The 24428-nt window shown below is 35.0% G+C and overlaps 1 protein-coding gene across 9 annotated transcripts in view; it reads left to right on the top strand.

Annotated features, from left to right (window-relative positions):
* The window catches only part of nolo (no long nerve cord), a 171521-nt gene that overhangs the window by 7982 nt on the left and 139111 nt on the right, over nucleotides 1-24428 (top strand). For 8 of the 9 annotated variants that reach the window (XM_067354674.1, XM_067354672.1, XM_067354678.1 and 5 more), the window contains exon 2: nucleotides 11144-11185. The exons of the other annotated variant lie outside the window; for it this stretch is intronic. In XM_067354674.1, the coding sequence (XP_067210775.1) occupies nucleotides 11144-11185 (42 nt within the window). The remainder of the gene's footprint in view (nucleotides 1-11143; nucleotides 11186-24428) is intronic. 9 annotated transcript variants of the gene reach the window in all.

Raw genomic sequence — 24428 nt, 5'->3', positions numbered from 1 at the left:
TGTCGGGCAAAGTAGAAAGGGAGAGAGAGAGAGAGAGAAAGTGACGGCGCGACGTCGTCGGGCCGCACTGATGTCAAATATCATCCGCTAAATCATCCCATAAATTTTTCAGTGACGTCGAGCCGTAATATTTCGATCTCTTCACGTGTCGGACACGCTTGAATATAAATATGTAAATGTAGACGCGCCGCGACGAGGGTGAAAAAGTAGTTTGTTTAATGATGACATTAGTTTTGGGTTTTACGAATTCTGTTACTCGCTCGATTCTATTGCATAAACATTCGCGACGTTTTTATGTATTATTACGTCAATTAATTTTCGTATCATTACACGATGATAATGACAAGTACAATCTATTTTTTAATTATAATAAATATTATATGGCTATTTGTAATAATAGATAAGCAGACATTGTCATTTGGAGCGTAATAGTCTCGCTAATGCAATTTGGAATGGGATGCGTAATCCGTCGAAATGATAAATTATAGAGGTACGACGACGTTGATGACGGCAGTAATGCCAGCAGCGGTTGCCTTGTTTTACGAATTCTCTCAAGCCAATCGATATGGGCAAGACGTTTGAGAAATTGAAGACCGCTGGACCGCGCACGTCCAGTTGCTAGTCGGGATAATAGTTGTGCCAGGTGCCTTTCATCATCCTGAGGCGGTAATGGACCGATACCATCGGGATCCTAGGTACTCTATTTCCAATCCCACAGGCTTTCTCCGCGATAATTTGGCACCTGGTATGCACCGGAAAATTCTAAGGCATAAATAGCGCACCTTGTCGATTATTCCGTCTCTCAGGCATAGTAAATGCGAAAAAACATACGCCGTCTTTTCGATTTTTACAATATGCTACCGCTAGTGATGCCAAATATTTGGATGGAAAAGTATGTCGACGAGAAAAGACTGCCCCTTAGGAGAGTATTTGCAATCTTGCATGAAATAGCTGTTAGTATCGATTTTAATCAACAGTAAATATTAACTGTCTTATCTATTCAAAAATCAATAGCGAATGGTTTAAACTTTTATTTTAATATAGCTTTCAAAATATTTTTATTTTTTTTCTGCAACTTGATTATCTTATAATAATTTTAATTCTGAATATGTATGCGCTATTTTCTTTTTTTCTTATAAAGTTTATATTTTTAATGTTAATAACATTTTACATTTTTTTCATAAAAACTTTCAGATGTTTAATAAGCACGAGGTTTTTTAAATTTATTTGTCTCGAAATATTCTAGCGTTATCAATTAGTATAATGTTCTTTTACCAAGAATTTGCGTGCAAAACTCTGCAAACTGTATTTCATTTTCTAGCATTTGTAATCAGACACGCCATCTCTTACGTTATGCAAATTACACAATATTCTATAATTAAGAAAGTTACATATGAATGTCAAGGGTGAATAAAATATGTTATTAAAGAGTTTTAATTATTTTTTTGTTTTTAATGGTTTTAATATATAATTTATGCATATAATGTATGTTTAATTTATACTGGGGTTCAGCTAAAAGAAGTATATTACTGAAAATATAATATTATAAATAGTATTACATATTTTAAGAATTTTTCTTTTAGATTTAAAGCTTAAGTATCATAGTTCTTATGTAGATTCATTATTTAGCATATTTCGATTACATAGCATGGAATGTTTATTTTTATAGCTTGAAATTTATCACGGTACATCCATTCGATATCTCTCTGTAATCCTCTCATATTCAGAAAAATCGATGATGTCGTACAAACGTCAGAGTCAGAACGTTGATAGAAAAGCAATTACTCGTTTAAATGTCGACGAGGCATCGACTGATAGCAGGAGATGAATTCTCTCTTACGGACTTCTTCTAATGCGATCAATGTCGCGCATCCTTACTTGATTGCGTTACTTGCTTCGAGCATTTCTCTAGGTCACACATTCGAATGAATCCCATTCATTGAGAATGTTAGGACAAAAAGTTTTTTATTAGTCCGAAAAATTTTGTGAGCTGTTAGATGTTTTTGTAAAGCGTGATTGAAAACGTTTTTGTAAAACATGATGAGAAATGTTATAAAACTGTAAAAATGCGTCAAAAAATTGAAAAACGTAAAAAAAACTTATAATAGAAATTATATTTTAATACTTTAGTATTCCAATTTACAACTAAAATATAGAATTTTAATGAAATTAGTGTTTATCTTCAAAATTATGTTTCAGTATAAAATTTGGGAAATTAATAATAAAATTTTTAAATATTTTTAAATAAAAAAACACAAGTTGTTAAAATATTATAAATTTAATATTAGGGTAATTTTATATTATTCTGTAATCAATTAAATTTGTATGAAATGTAGATATACATATATATATATATGTAATTGCATAACATATATAAAAATTTCGAATTTTTCGAAATGTAGCTACATATCATGTCTCTTTCTGCTATTTTTGCTTGTCGACGATCGATTTCGGTACGATCGGAATTGGGAATTCCATCTCGCGCGGTTGGTAATGAGAATGACGAGATTAGATATCGATTACGTTCACGTCACGCGTCATGGTGGAGAAACGATTTTTCGCCGAGTCGATGAGCAATTCTCGATAGAAACGAAATGCTTCAAGGAATGATATGGTAATTTTTATGCCGGATATTGGCATCTTAAAGTATGCTATTTTCCAGTCTAAAGGTTAACATTTAAATTTTACGAAATATGGCTGCGATATTTATAATAAGTAGTTTACAGTATTCAAAATATCTTTATACAAATTAAAAATATTTTTATACTAGAAAATACTTTTGTATGTAATTAATAATAATTACAAAAGCAATAATCATATTTGCGATGAAAATTTAAGAGCGCGTATAATTGAACAAATAACAATTACATTTGTTTTAATCATATAAAATATAATATTAATAAGATCCAAAAATAATTTCTTGATACGTATTTCATAATCAAATCCAAGATATTAAGAAACATTTTGACTTCAAGAATGTTCCTTAATCAAACTAATTTTTATCTAGTTAACACGACGTTTATTCCTGTAATACCATTGGTTCTAAAATTTTAAAGATACTTGAAAACATTATGTAGGTACATTAAATTATTAAATCAGTACGTTTGCATAATAAAATCATGATAATATTAGTTTCTTCTGAGATATTACGAGAAGAAATTTTGGATCGATTTGAAACAAACAAAATATTCGATACGAGTTTTAAACGAGTAATAAAAGACAAGTTACTATAAAATAATACAAGTGCACGCGCATATTAAACGTACTGGAAACCACTCCAAATCGGCTTACGTTACACGCGAATTAATTTTGAGGATTCCTCGGAGTATCGACGCCAGCGATACAATAATGTATACATAGATACATATTCCGGAGCGTTCAAGTCTCAAGTTCAATGGAAATTTCCATCACAAAATATATGCACTCACCTGCTGATGGTATAAACATATATTAGACACAATTCTTCACGAACGTTTAACAATCGTTTTACTATTTCAAAATGTTCTCTCACCGAAGAAAAATAAATAAATCTTGATCTGGATATTACATTCGCACAAAAATACTTATTTCTCGAAAATAGCGTCGTTATTTTGCCAGCAATTTCGATTCTTGAAGGTGTTTTCAAACTGTCGATCGATACGATTATTTCCTAGGTCAGTTGAAAGAAACGTCGTTTCGCTTTTTACTCGCTCGCTATTGAATCGGAAAGCCATTCCTCCGGCGTAACTATCGACTACGTTTGCGATATATATATATATATATTGTGTATATATATATATATATACATATATATATATCGGGGAACGACATTCAACGGGCCGTCATTAACGTACGCCGCGGGAGAGTGTGACGACTCGGGTCGCAATTAGTTCGCATACCTGGTCCGTGAGTTAGGCGAAGAAACGAAACACGGCGCAAAGTGCAAAGCGCATCGTGCGATCGCACAGTCACGTTTCTCTCTCTCTCCCTATCGTTGGACGAATATATGCACATATGCAGGTGCAGCATGCTCGCACGCTAAAGTGTAAGCATTGCGAGCGCAATTATGTGGGAAACATGCAGCCCATTGGCGTGCCTACGCGTACGCTGTTTTCTCTACTTAGGAGGCACAGTTCTCTTTTTCGTCGCGGTTCTCGTCAGGGGGTTGTAAATATCGCTCGTATGCGCGAGCTGATGTACACACACTCTTGCGCGTTTATTTACTTAGTTATTAATGATGTTTTTCCTGCAACTAAAACAGGTACAAAAACGAAAATATATAGACTGACACTGAATGAAATTCTTCTGATTGCAGCTTACAGTTGTACGGTGTGTAAAAGAAATTAGCATTTTAAAAAGGGAGAAAAATTGACTCATTTCAATAAGAATAAAAAATAGAACACATTAAATGAGGGCAATTATTTCAAAACATGTTTTATACACTTTTAACTTTACATAAAGCTTTACCTTAAAATATAGCAATCGTGATTTGTTTCTATTGGTAAAAAATTTATACAATGTACTTAAAATGTTAAAAAAGAGTTTATTTAAAAAGAAAAGATATTTTTGTTAATTTTTTACAAACATTTTTTCAAGCAAATAAGAACTATTTTGGAATAATCCGTCACAATTTAAACTTCGATGCTTCTAAATAATATTTTGAAAGTAGTACATGTATGTGCAATTATATTTATATATTTATCTCTGATCCCGTAATTTATTTGAGTTTATTTGTACATCAGTTGTATTTATAAACCATACACATCAGGTTTTATGCATGTTGTCATTATTATGACATTGTTATTATAACATGCGCAAAAAACTTTCATCGTTGTTGTTGGATTTTGGCTTCCATGAATTAATTCTAAGGATTATCTTCAGAATTACAGCCGCAAAGAGCATTAAAAAGTACTTCCACGCATAGTGGTTATATATTCAACTATACATGACTCAACTTTGGAATGTATCCGACGCTAATTTATTTAAATTTATTAATAAGATTAATCTCGCGCTTTGCTCTTACTTGGCGCAAAATTCTGGCAAATTTTTTGATTGAAATTCAATCAATTTTATCGTTCAATCAGTTTTTACATTTAAAATATTGTTTTGATTTGACATCGTTTTTTACGTTAGTCAATCAAATTTATTTGTTATTAAGAATATTTTTATTAATTTCGTGAATGAACGTAATCGTTTTTTTTTTCTTTACGTAAACCATAATATAATAATAGAAATTATACATTAATAATAAAAATATAAGCTGAAATAATTTTTGCTTACTTTTTTTCATGTATATTTTATGTAAAATAATTACACACGTGTAGAAAAAATAACTTGGATTAAATATAATAATAAAAATTAAAAGCATTTGACATTAAATATATACTAAATGCGCATAATGCATAGAACTTTTATATTCCATTTATAGAATCTAATTTATAAAGCTTTTTGCTTTAGATTTTTTTTTGTTCGCAGCATTATGTTACGTGTCAAAATATTTTATTGTCGCGCGAAAGATTTGTAACTGGTAACCACAGACTGTGGCAGTATTTCGCACGTCGTCAGAAAACCGCATAAACTATATTGTGGAAAACCGTGGGCTCTGTCGTACGATAGGCAACACGAAACTATTTTCCGACCGCAGTTAAATAATATCATCGGAAAAATGAGAAAGGCAAGCGTGCTTCCAAGAGGAAAAATTTTTCTCTTGGAAGCACGCTTGCGAGATACCGCGAAATTACATTTGTTTATTTGCTGCAGTGTTCTGTAAAATCTTTTTTAGAATTTTGAATATTATTCTTGATATGAGTTGATAACAGATGTCTCAACAAGTTTCATGTATTCAAACGGAAGAGATTCACATATAAACTGAATTTATTTAGTTTTTCTTAAAAGAAATACATTTTATTGTTCGAAGATATATCAACGTAAAATTATAAATCCTGATGAGAAATTCAATATTACATTTTTTTAAACAAGTATTCATATTTAATAAAAATGTGAACAATTTAAGAAAATACGAGAAATTTAAGAAGATTATATGCGAAGGTTATCTCTTAAGATAGTATTGGAAGGTGAATGAGCGGATAAAATATTGTATCGAGCCGTGTAAAAACCTATTAATATCGTAAAACGAGTATTCAATCAGAAATTCTCTATAAAAAATTTTATAACCCATCCACGCACTTGATGTCCTTGCTACATTTACGTCGATGTTGCGCTGTGTAATCAGGTACTAAAAGAGACCGATCAATGAAACTTGCGAAGGCTATTGATGAAGGCAATAATATGAAATAGTGTTTAATATATGAGGCGCGTAATTAAGAGAGAAATGTCGACGTTCGGTTGACGGTGTGAAAACGTTCTAATGATTCCTCGATGTTGAATGGCAAAAAATTGAAGTTCATTCCGCGGAAGACAGTGGTAGAAAGTAATTAGGAAGAGCGAGAGCGATTATCACGATTAAAATCCCCGGCGGGTAATCTCGCGATTTAACGCGACGAGAGGTCGATTTGCATAATCCGCCGTAGACAGCGAACGAAATTCGACGTTGAGTTATTCCCACTGCTTCTGCAACAATGTAATCTTCGCGTCATTTGTTCATTCAGGATCCGTTCGCATCAATAATCTAAATTGAGCAAATCTATAACTTTGGTTGCCTCGTTCTAAATTGTTATCTATGTTATTGTTACCTATGTAATCTAACGTTGCCATAAACATCATTATATTTAACTTTTACAATCTTTTTCTGTTCTTAGAAAATGTAGAATTAAGTAAAGCTGTAATAGTCTCAGTTAATAATGGCGGAGAGGAATTTATACAGATAAAAACAGAAAATTCATAAAATTATCGGCTAAAATTAGAGCTAAGCGATGTCGTCGCGATTCGCTTTGAAATATGAACGAACCTCCCAAACTACTCGGTTATGTTAATTAATTGCTGGTGCTTAAGTGACAGAATACACGTCTATCGTCACCCACGGTTGACTCGAACGTGTTGTACTTCTAATTACTTCGGAACGGAAACGCTTCCGGAATTGCTAATGTCGCGTGACACGGCGAAAACGATAAACAAATTGCCTCGTCGATACCTAATCTAAGGACGTGTTGGAAAATGTCCGACGGCATGTCGGTTTTCTCACCACGTGACGAGCGAGCTAAGCAGGAAGAAATTTTCATCCTCAACTCTGTGGCACTATCGCGCTTTTCTGTCGAAACAAAAATGACCAGCGTCTGAAACCGTCTGGAAAAAGGACGAAATTGGTCTCGGTCGTTTGCTCGGGCCAATTTCCACGCGTGCGCGATCGAAAAGATTTCCTATTCTCCATTACAGTTTTCTTGTGAGACCAAATCTTTTTTAGTCGTGGCTACAATCCAATATAATTTCAACTTGACGCGTGTATCTTTAGTTGATCGTCCGGACAATTCGTGCTCTGTTAAACAAAGTAAAAAGCGTTTGCCAACAAATAGAAAGATATTTGGAAACTTGTTAAATGCTGTATAAACATAATTACGATATTATCGTGTATTTACAAACAAATTATATTTGCTACTCATGATGTCACGATAATAAGTTATAAAATATTCAATAAGTATGACTGAAAGAATAATGAACTTTAATCGAGGTATTAACTTTAATCGAGATATTTTAGTTTTATCGAAAAAAGTAAAAAAATTGAGCCACTACGTTATTCTAATTATTTTATGATGTGAAAATAATTTGTAAAAACGTACGGAATGATTTCGAGAGAAGTTGAAGGCGCTGTAAATATATGGAGTTCACTCGTACATTGTTCAAGTTAGTTCGTACGGAACACGAAGTCCGGACACGTCTCGGTACGTTTGACAAATTGACGCGAACTTCAGCGAGTGACTTTTAGCTTGATGTAAGGCGAGTTCTGGCCTAAGTTCGAGCGTCAAATTTATTTTCAGCGTACGAATAGATGAATAAAGTAGGTTTCCGAATAGCAATGTCGATTAGTAACAATGGATACAATGGTATTCATTGCCCTTTTAGCAATGGACTGAACGAAAGATCGATAGTTTCTCGAAATGCCACTGAATTTATAAATAATTTATTGATAAAATAATTTATTGTTAAAGAATCCGTCTTCTGCTTCGCGAAGACTGCATGAACGAAAGAGTATTGCGAAAAAGAACTAATGGAGATCTGTAAAAATAAATGATTGCTTTAATTTGATTACGTTAACATTTTGGATATGTAATTAAAGTAGTTGTAAAATTATTTAATATCGCAATTTTTAATTCACACATTTTAAATTATTACAAAGAAATTCAAGTGAAAGTGAATACTTCGAGCACTATTCGCTCGAAAGTTGCGTATGTACTTACGCCTTTTCTTACGTTCATATGTCCTTAATTCCAAATCTAAATCCTTCAGGAAATCGCTTGAGGTCTTCCAGACCTAGCTCGTCTATTCAATTTCTCACGCGCAAGCGACAGTTCGTGATAGCTCGAACGGAACGCGGAATCGGATACGTTTCGGTACGTTTGACAAATCGACGGAAGCTAGCTCGCTGAAGTTTTTTCTCTGACGCGGAAACTCGCCGCGTCACTTTGCGCAAGTTTTCGATGGGGCACATGGTCGCGCCCTTTGCTCAACATTAAAGCTATTCCAGTATCTTCCCGTGGGAGATCGTTTTCCGGTTTTTCCTACCGTATAAAACAGCCTAGAACTTTTCTACATTTTGCACGCGTTAACTTTTATTTACTAAAAATTTTTTTCCGATTTTGTCGTTTCTTAGTTGTTTTTCATTGCGGTATTTTCCATGGTGTTTCTTAAAATAACTCAGTTATTATTAATTGTATTAAATAATTCATGCGCGATATTTTACTTCTTTTTCAAAAGTTTTCGGGATGATTAATTACTTTGATATTTACTTTCTCAATTGTATATTCTATACTTTTATCAGTAGAAGTTTAATAATTTTTCGTTTGATGAACATTAAGCGATCGAAGCATTAACTATTCCACTCTTAAAAAACGCATGAAAGATCGATACTCGAATGTATCGAAAGTATTGTTAAAGCTTTTTCGCTGATTGGTTATCTCGATTATTCTGACAGTTTGATAGTTTGAGAGCGAAGGTTATTTTGACGGTTACATAAAATTAAAAAAATTTTATTAAAATATTTAGATTTCATAATTATTAAATCATTATAATAAGTGCGCGTGCGTAGCGCGCGCTTGTATTGTTCTAGTTATATAAAAAATCTATAGATATTACATTATTTTTAAATCTACTCTTTTAATAATATTAAAACAAAACAAATTTGATTGACTTATGATGCGCAGCAGCGAAGTTATTCTTCATAAGTTGATTTGTAACATACAAGAATATCCAAATTGTAACAGAATTTAAAATAATTTTTTCAGAAATAATTATTGTGCACACTAAACTTTTTATTCATTTTTATACAAATATCTATTAAAAGAATTATATAAGTGTCAAAAATTACTTCAGTTTTTTAGATAATGATAAATATGTTAAAAAATCTAATAACTATAAATATTAAAAATTACAAATCTTATTAAATATTTCAAAATTTTTATTATATGTGCTTTACATTGTTTAATATTTTACACATGCAATATTTTGCAATTAATAAATAATAAATAAATTATCACTTATCTCAAAGTTTCTCCGTTGATGCCCGTTGCTTCTTTTTGAGACCGTTCCTCCTTTCAATTTTTACAGTCGTTCAAGGCACACGTATTTCATGCTGCGCGAAAAAAATCGCTATATTTTAAACGACACTGTCGACGTACATTTTGTCATATTACGACAAAAGTAAAACTCGAATGGAATATTATCGCACGAATTACACATTCAACACTCTGTCGCATCCGTAATTAGTAACGATGAAAAAGGGTGAAGTCGGAAACTACGGGAAATAATAAAGATAATATTATTGAAGAGCCAATAACGCGTCGATACGGAATGATCTGCTTCGTACAAAGTGCCGCCGTGCAAATTATTGATAAGGGGGCAATCAACATATCGAAGACAAGGTCGCATTGATTCCAACTTGGGAGACTGCAGGGAATAGGGTGCAACAATATATGTATGTGTCGATACACAGTGCAAGAGAGATTGAGAGAGAGAGAGAGAGGGAGAGGGGGGGGGGATATAGATTACGCAGGGCGACGAAAAGAATCGTATCAAATACTACGAGTTGGCTTCGAAAGTCTTAACATTATAGTATTTATCGAACATTTCTTGAAATCAAATTGAGATCAAGTTTAAAACTCGATTTCAATACTCGATAAATGCTTTCATGTTGAGAATTTCAAGCCGACTCGAGGTATTTGGTGGGGGTTGTTTACGTTTAGCGTTTAGCCTGCGTGTTTCATATTCCCTCTCTTTCTTCTTTTCTCTCTCTCTCGCGCGCTATGTATCGGCATAAACATTGTTGTTCTCTACTCCCCGCATTCCTTTAAGTCGGAATCAGCGCGACTTTGTCCTTGATGTGTTCATTGCCACTCTTATTATTCGCACGGCGGCATTCGTACGGGGCAGATCGTTCTGTGTCGCCGCGTTATCTTCTCCAATAATGCTATCCCTACTATTCCTTGTAGTTTTTTTATTTCACCATTTTCGTCGTTGCCTATTGCGGAGAGTGTCGAACGTGTATTCCGTGCGATAGTATTCCGTACGAGTTTTATTTTTATCTTAATATGACAACGCGTCGGAGATGCCGTTTAAAATATTATATGATTTTTGTATTCGTGTCGCGAACGCGTGTGAGTGCCTTATGCGACTGCAAGGAAAACTGAGAGGAGGAGGAGGCTCAGGAAGAGCATCGGGCGCCGGCGGAGCAACTGTAGGGTAAGTAATCATTTATTTGTTATCTGTTTTTTTTTTTGCAAAATATTGCACATAAGATATCATGCAATGTATGGATACGATAGATACTTAAAAATATTCAGTAAAAGATTTACAATTTTTAATATTTATGATTTTTAGATTTTTCTCAGTGAACATATTTATTATATCTTAGAAATTAGTCTTTTTTGACAATTATATAATTCTTTTAATAGATGTTTGCATGAAGATAAATAAAAAATTTAACGTGTGCACAGTAATTATTTCCCAAAATATTATTTTACACTCTGCTATAATTTGGATATCTTTGCATGTTCAGATCAACTTGCGGACAACAACTCCGTTGCTGCGCATCGTGCTGGTAAGTCAGTCAAATTCGTTTTATTTAAATATTATTATTGAAAGAAATTTTATGCAATTGCAATTATATTAAATAAATATAAGGAAACGTAATTAAAGTCATGTATGCATGGAAATTAATAATAGACATGAAATTCGAATTGTTTTGATAATGTAAAACCGAATCAGTGATAAAGCTGTGTGCTATCACTAATAATGCCGGTTAATAAATTTTTGATTAATTATGAGATTTGACAAATTCAACTATACAACTACATAGATAATGTTAAATGATGAACATGCATAAGTGCATAACGATGCATAAAATAACATTGAGCTCACAATCAGTAATAGCAATTGTTATTACATGAAAAATAGGTCTATATATGTATGACAAAATTTCTTATGCATTTTTGAATATATTATTATTTAAAGTTATATATATATATATATATATATATAGTGTTATTATGTAATGTTTGTGGCAAGAATATATATATATATATATATAAATTTATATATAAATTTTTTTTTATCAATAAATATATCATAAGCGTTTGATGAAAAAGAAATACAAATTAAAAAAAAAAAAAAAAAAAAAACAGAAATACTTTTGTGTTACGCGATGTTAAAAATGATACTTTTATTGTATTTGCGTTTTCAAAATTAGTCGTTCATAGGATATTATGTTATCAACGTTGAAGTTTATCGCAACGGCCGACGTACTTGCTAGCATCGTAATGTACGAAACAGGACGAGGGCAGGACGCGAAATGCACCTCTTGTATTTCTCCATTTTTCTCTTTGCCGCGTACTTATGCCTGCGATCATTGCATAACATGAATCGTGTATGCAGGTTCATGGGGTCTAGTTGAAAGTAAGCGTGCTTTAACGCACGTACCTATTATATATTAAAGCCCGTGCGACACACGACATTTCTCGTCGATAATAAATTTTATTTCGTTTTCTATGCCGCTGTTATATGAAATTAACGTAGCATATACAAATATAAATAATGCTATATGAGAATAGCACGTACAGTATTAAATCTTCGTGAGCTTTTTTCTGTTTTCTAGAATGTATATAGTATATTTTCTAGCTTATTTATTATTTTAGTGTATATATGCTTTAACAAATTGAAATTAATCTTTTCTTGTGATGTGAAGTATAAATGCAAAAGATATATAAAATATGTTTATTTACAAATTTTAAATGCAGTGTAAAATATTTAAATGTGAGACATGTTAACTTATCTTCGTCTCTTATTCACCGGTTCTCTATTTTTTGCTTCGTATAAATTATTAATTGAGAAAATATCCGCGTTTTTAGAGACGTCACGATGATTAATGATGCAATTTTTTATAGCACCTTCACTCACGAGTTAAATCAATTACGTACGTGCACTGTAATGTCAAATCTATAGTATTGTTTGTGGAATAATATGCACTACATTTCCATATGCAGGAGACAAGGAAACCGTCAACAAAACGCGACCGTGTACCATGCGCTTAAGCTTCGTACGTACGTACATATGTATGTAAGTACATGCACAAACAAAATGTACATTCCGACGCGTGTGCAGCACGTGCTCGTACGACGGAGTAAATTTTCTATGGCAAGTTGATTCGCGCCGGGTTCGTGAGAAAGTCGGGAAGTCCGTAACGAGATACAGAGAAAAATAATTGGTAATCTCGTCAGAAGTTAACAAAGAATCTGTCAGTAACAGAATATCTTGAAATATCTTTCTATACGATAAAGTTTTTAGATCGCCATGTCAAACTTTAAGATTTCCGCGTGGACGTTGAAATTAACAATAATACTCATTGCCGTTATTAAAGTTAAATGAATACGTCATATTGTTGCCTCCTCGTATAGAATAGATTATATGCTCTTATAGCAAAGATCACATTATATTGTTCTTTTTGGTGGGTAATTATCAATAATTAAAGTTAACTGCTTGAAATCGAATAATTGTATTGATTTTTCGTTATATAGAATATATATATATTTAAATTTTTTGTAAATCAGCACAATTAGTGAGTTAATTCATTGTGGATAACATAAATTTTCCATTAAGCTTAATTTGTTAGTAAAATAAACTCTGTGATTAAGTCTATAGCCGGTATTTTCCCACGTTGAGCGTCAATTGCGTTGATTGAAAATAATTTTCTTATCTTTTTTGTTTTCCATCTTATTTTTTTGAATTTGTTTTTTATATTAGACAAATCAAATTTGAGAAGAAACAATCATATTTAGTGATTATTTGTTTTGTGCTTTTATACTTTTTGTTATTTATTTTTTGAGTGAGAAAGAAATTTGACGTGTATTGGCAATCGTATTGATTTAACTTTTAAGCAATATTAAACATTTTAATACATTAATTACGTATATCTATGTTCTGCTAAATATCAAAAGTTATTAAGCACTAACCAATTGCGCAAAGAAAAAATAAAATACATTTTTTCGAAACTTCGACGCATTAACATTTTGCTGATACGATATGAATATGATAAGATATGAATTATACATATCTTATATCAAGATAAATATGAATTATACATATTTTATATATTTTTTAAACATCGTGTGCCCCGATGTAGTTCACGCATACTGATAACGGTTTTAAATTCGGCCGCGAGCTTGGCGAAATATTAACTCGACGAGAGAACAGGGTTTATTGATCAGCCGCTATGAGCGCGCCAATGCTCTCTTTCCCTCTCACCGCGGGGGATTATAAACGGATCGCGAAGTTTTGCTGTTCCATCCTTCGCGAATTTTGCGCGCAGTATTACACAAGCCAGACTGCATCGTCTTGAATTACACGCGAGCACCTTCTTCTGTAGACGCGGCGCACGCCTCCGAGCGTCTTTAATGGTACATTAACTGCTGCGGTTCGCCTAAATTATTGATATTTACTTGGTATAATCGGAGTGCATACGAACATCTTCTGCCAGAGTATGTTTCTCATTGCGCGAACGGTTAAACTTCTTATATTCGGCTATGAGATACTCCATCAAATTCTTATGATGGCTTAAATCATATGGAGGATGTTTAGACGCGATATGAACTTTGATAACATTAAGCACACGACTCCGCGAACCAAAACGTGCTGTGAAATAAGCCACTAGGTGAATATATTTACTAAAAATACTCTCGTCACGCGATAAAAAACTTTCGGAATTGCGAATCGTTACAATACAAAAATGATTTTAAACTTGTACCGACAGTTGCGGTACCCAAATACAGTTCAATCGATAGGAATGTAGTTTTCGTTTCCAATAACGACGGCTGAATTTATTTTTTATCTCTCACTTTTATAGTTAGCTATCTGCAGTTAGTAAAAGCGTATGAATCGACCCGCGCAATCTAACTCGGAATTTGTTTATCATGCGTCTTTTTTTCGTTATGTCATGAAAATAATATTGTAGTATGTCAATGGACGTAGTTGCGTTCCGCGTTTTTGCAAATCAACAGATTGTATCACCGATTTTGTGTATCAGTGTTTCCTCTCATTTCAAAAGATAAATATCTTGGAATCGGAACACTTGTCGCTTTCTAGACAAGCAACTAAAGAAACGACGTTTGTCTAGTTGGTTGTATTCGTTTGCGTCGCGGCGTAATTGCGGATTGCTTCATCCGATAAGTTGTCTTAACCCATAAATTTGTCTGAGGCAAGATTATGGTAGGAAGATGCAAATGCAATTTTATTCGTTGATTGACGTTGCTATAGCAACCGGGACGCAGACGTACTGACGTCATTTTGATGCTTTTTTGCTCGCTGGGAGCTCGAAACCTCCCAGTTGTCTATAGCACAGCTATACTCTATGCATTTATGTTAAGATGGATTTCTGCGAATCAATATCGAACTGCAAGTACGTCAGAAATGAATAAAATGCAGAAAATGCAAAAAAATAGTATAATCAATGCATGTGTCTGTACGCTTTTTTCTGAATCTATTTTCGTAATTGTAGAAAATCCCTTTAAATTTGTTGGATTTATCACGCGCGCGACTTGTATAACGTAAATGAAATATATAATTGACGTTAATGCAATAATTCGAATTTTCAAAAATTTTATGACAAGTTTCGACTAAATAAAATATTTGGAATATTCAATAATTTCGGAATACGAATTTGTGATGCTCTTACATTTCTGATTTAAGCGCTCATCGCATGTTAAAGTACACATATAAAAATATCTCAAATTTTCTAAAGAAATACGTAGTCGAAAGATATTATAATCGCAGGTTCGACATGTCACATTAGCGTTGCAGCCGGCAAATGAAACATTCGGCAGCTGACGACATTACCTATGCAAATTTGGACTAAAACGCGGTGATTTTGCCTCACATTTACGCGTAACCATACATTTGCAGCATACATCTGCTTGAGCAAGCGCGGAAACGAATGTTGATTCATTCAATACAGCGTAGATACGTCACAGCGTCTCAAACTGATCGATACTTTCGCCTTCTCTCTTTCGAACACGTATCTTCTCGGTTATAAATCGACAGGACTTATTTCGTTATTTATTACGCTGTAGAAAATTATAGGCAAAATAAAATAACAATTTATGTACACTGTACACTAATTGTTTCACAAATCATTTCTATCGCTGCAGTAATCTCGAATCTCGTTTCTCTGCTCTGTTTTGTTCAACAATAAGTAAATTTTTGTCAAGTGGCCACGTTTAGTACCTTTTCCTATTTTCACCGACATTTTTCGCCTTCCATCGTTCGTTCGCATTCTGATCATGTTTGCAAATTCTGGTACTAGGTTGGGGTGTGCGGTAGACCGCGGAATTCAAATAAACCGTGGAATATCGATTTTTCTTCCCTTTCTTTCTGATATGTCGTTCGGAACCGCAGATTTTTCGCCTTGATTTTTACTGCGAAATGTTCCCATAACGTCACTCTCTAATATAGATTTGTACGACTGCGTTTCTGTACGCCACAGATAAATTCGCAAACGAAAATGATGAATTATACCACGATCAAATCTGAAAGTTGACGAGAACTGACGTGTGATAGGAAAATCTCATCGCTGCATTTCTCGAATGATTTTTTAAGTATTATACCGCGTCTTTAAATAAATCGCTACTAAAGTATTGGTTAATGTATGCGTGATTGTAATAATTAACGTAGTGTTAGTTTCTTTGTAATTTATTGATTTTTAAAGTAACACGAAGTCGGCATATAACATACGTACAGCTGTACAAAATTTTGATATAAATATTGAGATAAAAGTAATCGGTATTAATCGGTAATAACTTTTACAATGTCCGATGAACGTGCGAAGGGATGGGGTTGGATTTACGGCTTGCGGATATATAACGGCAGATACTCGCGGAAATTAACACGTTTCGGAGCCGTTGATTGACGCACGGGATTGCGCGTCGCGACAGCAGGAATTGCGTAAGTGTTATCACCGAACCGTGAAGGATCGCGGGGAGGCTGTTAAATGCGCGGGGACGGCGCGGAAACGGCGCTACGGGGGCGCCGACGAGGGATGGCAGGCGCGGCCGTATAGGCACCCACACACCAAACTCAATTCTCACTCCCATATTTCTAACTCGCGCCGAACTGGAAGATACATCTAGATAAATGCGGCGAAACGTGCCGCCGGCGGCATGCCACCGCGAAAGTTTTGTCGCCGCGCCATGAAATCGGTCGCGGCTTTCCCGGGGACAGGACTTTTCGGTATGAGATTTACCGTCGCGACGCCCTTCGACGTCGCATGAGTGTCGGCGGTCTTCTATCAGGTGAGACTGTAGGTACGAGCTGCCATAATGTCGGTTTTTCCATCGCACTGAGAACGGTTTCTAACAGTGGGAGTTTTTTTCTGCAAATTTCTTTGCGGAACGCTCTCCGTCTTGTGTTATACCGTTTCTCATATTATCTCTTTTTTCGTGCGCCTCTGCACCCTCCTTATATCGCACTTATCGCGAGGCAAAATAACTTTTCCAGCGAACAAATATTCGGTTCATATCTCAGAGGGATTTTTCTTATACCGTTCTCTTATTACGTAAGAACTTGTCTTATGACATCTTTATTTCTGTCGCAGGAAATACATTTTTGTAACAAAAAACAGAAATATTTAAGATTACGCATTATCATGTAATATACTGTAGCGACAAAGATGAATGTTCTGTGAATTTTTTTTTGTAGAAACGATGTTTTTCTAATATTCTCTAAAAATAACTTATTTTTGCTCAAATCAAGAAAGATGCGATCTGATGTAATATCTTGCACACATACGAAGAACATGTCGATATTGACATCAAAATATTGGGGATTGATTGCATAATTTACTTTAATATTTCAAATTTGATTTGTCTCTTATCTGTCTTTTGAAAAAGTATACGAAATCTGATTATTATTTTACAATTAATAAAAAATACATAATTTTATTAGCGGACTTGAATATTTTTGAAGAAATTATGAAATGCAGTAGTAGATAAAATGCAAACAAAATACGGAATTCTTTCTATTAATACGCTTCAGTAAATGTTAGTTTCCTTTTACGTTTTGACGTTTTTGTGATAAGCACGAGAGCAACAAGCTCTACTTTTATTGGTATCATATAAGTGGCAGCTGCCATCGCGACATTGCGTATCCATCTTTATTCTTTCAAGACAACGAAACAGGCAACCGTTTCCAGAGCGTGACCTGCCTAAAGGGCTGGAAAACAAGGTAGAATGAGCGTGAATGTGAGCCCTGTTTTTTCCTCTAGAAAATTCGATCTAGCATGTACGGTCGTACCGTGCGAAGACTTTATCCGACACCGGCTCTGAGGTTACCGTTCTCTTCCCGGCATGGCAGACATCATATTTTTTATCGCCGTGAGAAATCTAATTTTGCTGCAAATTCGATCACGCGCAGAGGCAACGTCCGCGGCTGCAAATTCACTTTAATGTACGCACGTAATACTGTCGAGTAGTTTAAACTGGGGTGAGAAACGCTAAATATAATTTGCGAGAAATTGTCTCGCGACTCGTACTCTGTATCTACACTTTAAAATTAATAGAAATATGCACGCGATCTGAAGTAAATATATGATCCGAACACAAGTGCGTTTTCACTATCATATGTATTACATTTTAATACAATAGCAGGTTTTTTGAATCTGATTATTATTTGCTTAACAAATGCGCTGAGTAATTAATAGTTTTTAAATTATGAACTATTTAGAGAGAATAATTTTATTAATTAAGTTTCAGCGATGATAAATAAATAATAGAGCCTTATTCGTTTAATTCCTATATTTTTTAATAGGTTCTTTTTTTTTATCAAAAATTGATTCAATGTCAAAATATTCTGTGGCGATGAGATTTTATCCATACCAAAAATATATATACGATATAATGGCAAAAGAATGCAAATCTGCAGTTTTAATATTGTTTCCATTTTATTCGGACGCGAATGGCAGTTGGATTGAAATGTCAGGAGACATTGCGTATTCATCTTTCGGTTGCTTTCGGTTCGCACGTGTCCCATTCGTTTCATCAAATTGTTGCGTTTGCTCCATTCGTTATTCAAAAATGCAGGAGAGCAGTGTTAATGCAACACATTGGTGTAAACTCTTTTAGAATGTTCAGACCGTTCGCACTTTACGATACATAACTACGAAGCTGATAATATAGGACGAGAGAACAAGCGAGAAATTTCCTTAACAAAATATACGAAAAAAACAAAAAAACATATCCCTCCGAGGTTGCCTGGAAATAAAAGTTTTAATTGATTTTGTTAAACTATCTCGGAGCTTGTATACCCGCACGCGTTGAAACGAATACAAAAATTGTTTTCCTATAATATACGTCCTTCGACCTATATTTTCTCGATTTCATTCACTTTAACCATCATGGTTATATAACATTCAATAGACAGCCAGTTTATTACTTCCAACAATGAATATTAACGATTGCATATAATCACATTTATTTTGTGATCAATAAAGATTCATAAAACGTGTAAATATAGATCGAACGCAATTTGCGGACTAGTTAACACGCCAATTACATGAAGTGAAAAAAAAAAATACAAATTGTTAGAAAATTAGAACGTATATGTGCTACATTATAATTGTACTGCTATTGTTCTATATATGTATATATCAAAAGAGAACTTTATCGCACAAAAGTACTTTCGATATATTTCTTATCTTGAGCTTCATTTAGTTTACGAAAGTTTACTTTCTTCGATAAATTGTCATTCATTCGCACACACGATGTTTACTGCCTTGCGAAAACTTTATTATTACTGGTATGTTAATTTATTCTGAATGTTAGGAATTCAGCAGAGGAAATTTTCGATATCGATAGTTACATTGCGCGCTAGCATGATTCAATTTATGGAGGTGATGAAAGAGACACCGAAGGAGCTAGCTTGAAAGCTTTACCCCGAAAGACACGGCTATGCCGTGGAAACATCAAAGGAGCCGCCACCGTCGTGAATTTCACGTGTGCATTTTCGATACGCTTTCCGAAACGAGAGAGCCCCTTAATTTCGGAATGCGTCGCAGCGCGGTACGCGTGGCGCAGAATTCGCGGATGTTGACGAAGCACTTACCAGTTCGTGTCACGTTCTCGCTACAACTTCTTCGGAGATGTAACGGCAGTTTCGAACGTTGCATTTCCCGCGTGCAGTCTCCGACGAATCCAGGGAACACTCGTATCTGGCGGCCAATCTGCATGCCCGCTACTCGACACGACGAGAAATACTCAATCCGGTATCGAATTTTAGAACAAGATGACTAACCGTCTCAAGTTTTAGAGGAATAGGAATTTCAAATTTGTACGACTCTTCGCAACTTTTATATAACTTGAAAAAATCAAACTTAATGAATTTTTTACGAAATGTCCTTCGGTAATAAAGTCTCGTGTATTTCAACAACGTTACGTTATATGGCAAAGGATACAACGATCATATAAATTGCAAATAAAAGGATTAATTCGCGATAACCGTACATTGCTAAGTCGTAAATCGTTTTATGCATAAATGCTTTTGTGTACTTACGTACGTTTGTTTGCTTTGAAAATTTACGAACACTTTCAAAAACTGAATGGAGGTTTTGTCGTTTTACCGTCAATAGTATCAAATAAGTATAACCTCAATGCTATTAAATAAACGGCGCATTTCTCCTTGCTTTTTCTCTCTGCAAAATAACAACGGAATGAGCACGGCAGATCCATTAAGTAAGCTTTGTCGTTTGTTCTTAATAAGAATTAAACCGGAAACGTAAATCCCTCATCACCTATCTCCGGGAGGGGGGGATTGGCATCGGGAGGAGCATTGGAGATTCTCCGGTGGCCGACCGAACCTGAAGAGGCAACCTAGCTCGAAGAAATATCGTCCGTTAACTGTTTTCTCGGCAGTTAAGAGCCTCTCCCTGTGAATCGGGGTCTATTGATTTCCTTGAGTATGATTACGTAGCAATAAGAACGCTGATTTATTTTGCGAGCAAAATTGAACTCGTTAAAAGACTGGAGCAAATCGAACGAAACGAGCTAACTTTTCCGTTATTAATATATGCATACCACCGGTAATTAAGAATTTAACATAACTCTTGAGACATTGGCTTTTTTTGGGGGTGGGGGAGACTCTTTGGCCCGGAAGAAGTCCCGGAATCTGGTTGAATCGGAAAATTGTATAATTGTGACGTTTTAATCAATGTATTAAACATATTTTTGGCGAATGTAATTATATCTGAGAGTCGAATTCACATGTATAAATTGAAACGGTTTTTACATTGCCTTGGTGATTCTCTTGTTTTTTTTTAAATATAAACTCAGGATAAACACATCAGATTTCTGTTGTTAAATTGCGGCGGAAGTGATTGCCGATATACGTTGGCACGTGTCTCGTGCGAATTGAATCAGATACTTTCCATCTATAATGTATTCCCTCCATCGTTCTGCGCTTGAAACTCACTTAAACACGACAGCGGCGTGTATTTGCGCCGATACGCGAAGCTACCGCGCCTTGATTATCGAATTATCTCCCGCGTCTCTGCTCTCTGCAGGCGCAATCCGATGTTCGTCGTTGAATATATTCTCTGTCTCGCTGCCGGGATATCCCCTGATTGGGTGATTGGGTGCTTTCGACCAGACGCTCAAAAATATAATACATTGAAAAAATCATATAGAAGAGCATAGCAACGAATTAAACGATTCTAAGGAAAACATTAATGGAGGAGAATACAGATGAGGCAAAATTTATGGAAACTATTCAGAAAAGAATTTTGTCGCGTTAATACTCCATTTATAATTGCTTTTGCGACTGTTTGTTATTAGATATTGTAGTAGAATTATAGAAAACATTTTTCGCAAACGTTTGCTTGTCCGCGACAATTATGAAAGATTTCACAATTTCCCGCAGAGCACATTTCGCGCTGAAAGTATCTTGTTATTAATATCCAGTCACTAGCTTTTATCTCACGGAACAAATTTATTTCTTTCAAATGAATGTCTCGCCATCTCTAAAACGTGGTTAAAAAGCTTGCACACAATTTGTGCGCTTTTGTCGGGGAAACCTGCCGGATCAAACCCAATAAAGTCGAAAAAGGCGATAAAGCGGTTAAATCGACGGCGCGTTAACGGGAAGCCCCGATCATTGTTTCGCGAAACCCGACGAGAAAAGCGTGGCTCGTCGAAGGAACGATGGCGCCGACGGGGGCGGCGCGGTGCGGGGCACCGAGGTGGAAGGCCATATGTACTTGTGTTTCCGTCTCTTCGCGCTGCTTTTATTAGACTCAGAAGTAAATCGTGGCCGATTAAGGTAATGGGGTAACGGTGGATGCAGACAAGCGAGCTCGCCAAGTTTTACATTTTACAGGAGCGAGAGGAGCAAATGATTACCATTACCGGTTAGTTTATCTACTGCGATATCGAACGGCGCGGACGGCCCTCGATTTTGCATTCACCGCGGGGGCAGACTCTCTTTAGAAAGCACTTCATTTCCATCCGAGATCGGACCGCCGTTAATTGGTGAAAACCAAATAACGAGCTTAAAATAGTGCGCGGTCGCACGGTTCAAACTCATCTAATTGAGAGTGGCTCATCTTAATTCCGGTTCCTCTAGAAGAGCGCCTCTTGAGTGGCCTTTCGTAAATGTCCGACCAATAAGGGCCAAGTTTCAAGTAGTTGGTGGCGGCGTCACGGTTTCGTTTTTCAGCGCTAATGGCTTTACGTGTCCGCGTGATTGAAGTAAATGCACCGCGATAAATGGATAGTTACCGGTGATAAACGAGCCGCGGAGGTATTTTTTACAGCTAAGGTATCTCCTCAAGCGCACATTACTTACCCGCAAAAATGAAGCAAACGCGGCTAAGAAAGTTTAAAATAATTAAAGGAGTGAAGATGAAGTGTTGATGAAGTTCAAGATTGATAACAGTTAGATTGGAAGAGTAAATTCAAACAGCTACTTTCTACGATGTGAAGGTGTATTTCCTTGTGCTAGAAACATTTTTATACCATCAAGGCTTAGAAATATATCTGATTTGGAATTTATTTCTGCTATTAAGAACGTTGTCTTATTTTTTATTGTGATTTATATTGTGTAAGATTTTTAAAATTTTTATTAGCAGCGCGTAATTCAATGTACCGCGAATGAATCGTAAATGTATCTGTAAATGTGAGGATAATTGTATTTGGAGGAAGTTTCATAGCGAATTTGATAGAATTCTTCGATGATTTCGCGTGTTTCCTTTCGATTCTTTTAATTTTTAATTTCCAATTTGTGCGTTGTGAGTAAATTATTGATTATGAATTGAAGCATGAAATAAAAAAGGCTTTCACGGAGCTTTCGTGAAGTCCGGACGCGCCTATAGGTATACGAAGTTATGGAATTCGTGTCGGACGGCGAAATTAATGTTCTTGGGGAAGGTTTACCGATTAAGGGAAGAAGATCGATCGGTTGGTAGATTGCAAGCAGCTCGATATTACTAGGAATTCCTGAGCTACTTGAGCTCTCATTGCTAACATGGCATATGCACATTTATGTATCTTTATCGCAGGATCGCGTCTTAATTAAATGTATGAGTCTTCACAAAATAAAGTACTGCGAATTTAACGTGGTAATAATCGTGCGATTGACAAACTCGTTATAGCAATTTGAGAAACTCGTTTATAGCAATTTGAGAAACTCGTTTATAGCAATTTGAGAAACAGCTTTAAGAAGAGAAAAACCATCAAATAGCGAAAGAAACTTGTGTAATCAAGAATGAACGGCTAGTTCAACAACAAATGTAAACAGAAGGAAAAGCGGCAGTTAGCGATAAAGCGGATTTCAACAGTACGGCGTGGCAATGCAAAATACAGTGCGATTTGACTTGGTTTCGGACGGAGTCGTCATTGTTTGCGTCCCGATTGAGTCATTGTAACTGGCCAAATTGACATCAGAACTATGCAGCGATCTGAAAGCTGCGGCTGAAGCTTTTGTAGACCTAGTCATTCCCGATCGTCACCCTCGCGCAACATGGCTTCGAACATTTGTATAACCATGAATTGCTTGTGGCCGGCACGATAGCTGGCGATTTCGTGTACTGCTTCAGAATAGGAATTTTGATCCTCGCATCGGGTCAATAAATCTTTTCACATTCGTTCGGAGCCAATATTCCAAAAGCGGGTGCATGTCTAGATTTACATGTTTATAAATTATTTCAGTTAATAAAAATAGGACAGTTTTAGTTTGCAAAAATATTATAAATCAAATAGGCACAGTATTATTTTTATTATTTTATTAGCTACAAAATGTAAGACACTTGGAGAAATTATTTACATGATTTATCTTTAGTACTCTTTCAAAATCTGGATTTTAATATCCAGATCAAATTTGTATTGCCTCAGTGCCTTTGACATTTGGTGAAGATGGTGGAGTAATAGATGGAAATTAGGAAGGGATCTAGCAAGCCCTCTAGAATAGATGGGCAGGTGTCCATCACTTGCGGATGCTAGTGAGAAATTTGACACAAGGGACAAATCGCTTCGGTATCGCGCTTAGAGAATCACAGGAATACAGACTTCAATCAATGAGATGTCACTTACATGTAATCTGTTCTCAAAGATTTCATTTACTTAATATTATTACAAAATAATATTAAATGAAAAAAGTATATCTAAATATTTACAAGAATAAATGAAACACAATCCGCGTCGGTGAAGTTTCTGTGAAATGTTCGATAGCCATATTTTCGCGATTTTTCATTGCGTTTTCATTTAGCTCAAGAACTTGTGATTCAATAATAATATTCAAGATTAATATTACTAAAG

Source organism: Linepithema humile, chromosome 5 (assembly GCF_040581485.1).
Source record: "Linepithema humile isolate Giens D197 chromosome 5, Lhum_UNIL_v1.0, whole genome shotgun sequence".
Lineage (NCBI taxonomy): Eukaryota > Metazoa > Arthropoda > Insecta > Hymenoptera > Formicidae > Linepithema > Linepithema humile.
The sequence above is the reverse complement of the archived record's forward strand: the minus strand, read 5'-3'. Positions and strand labels throughout refer to the sequence as shown.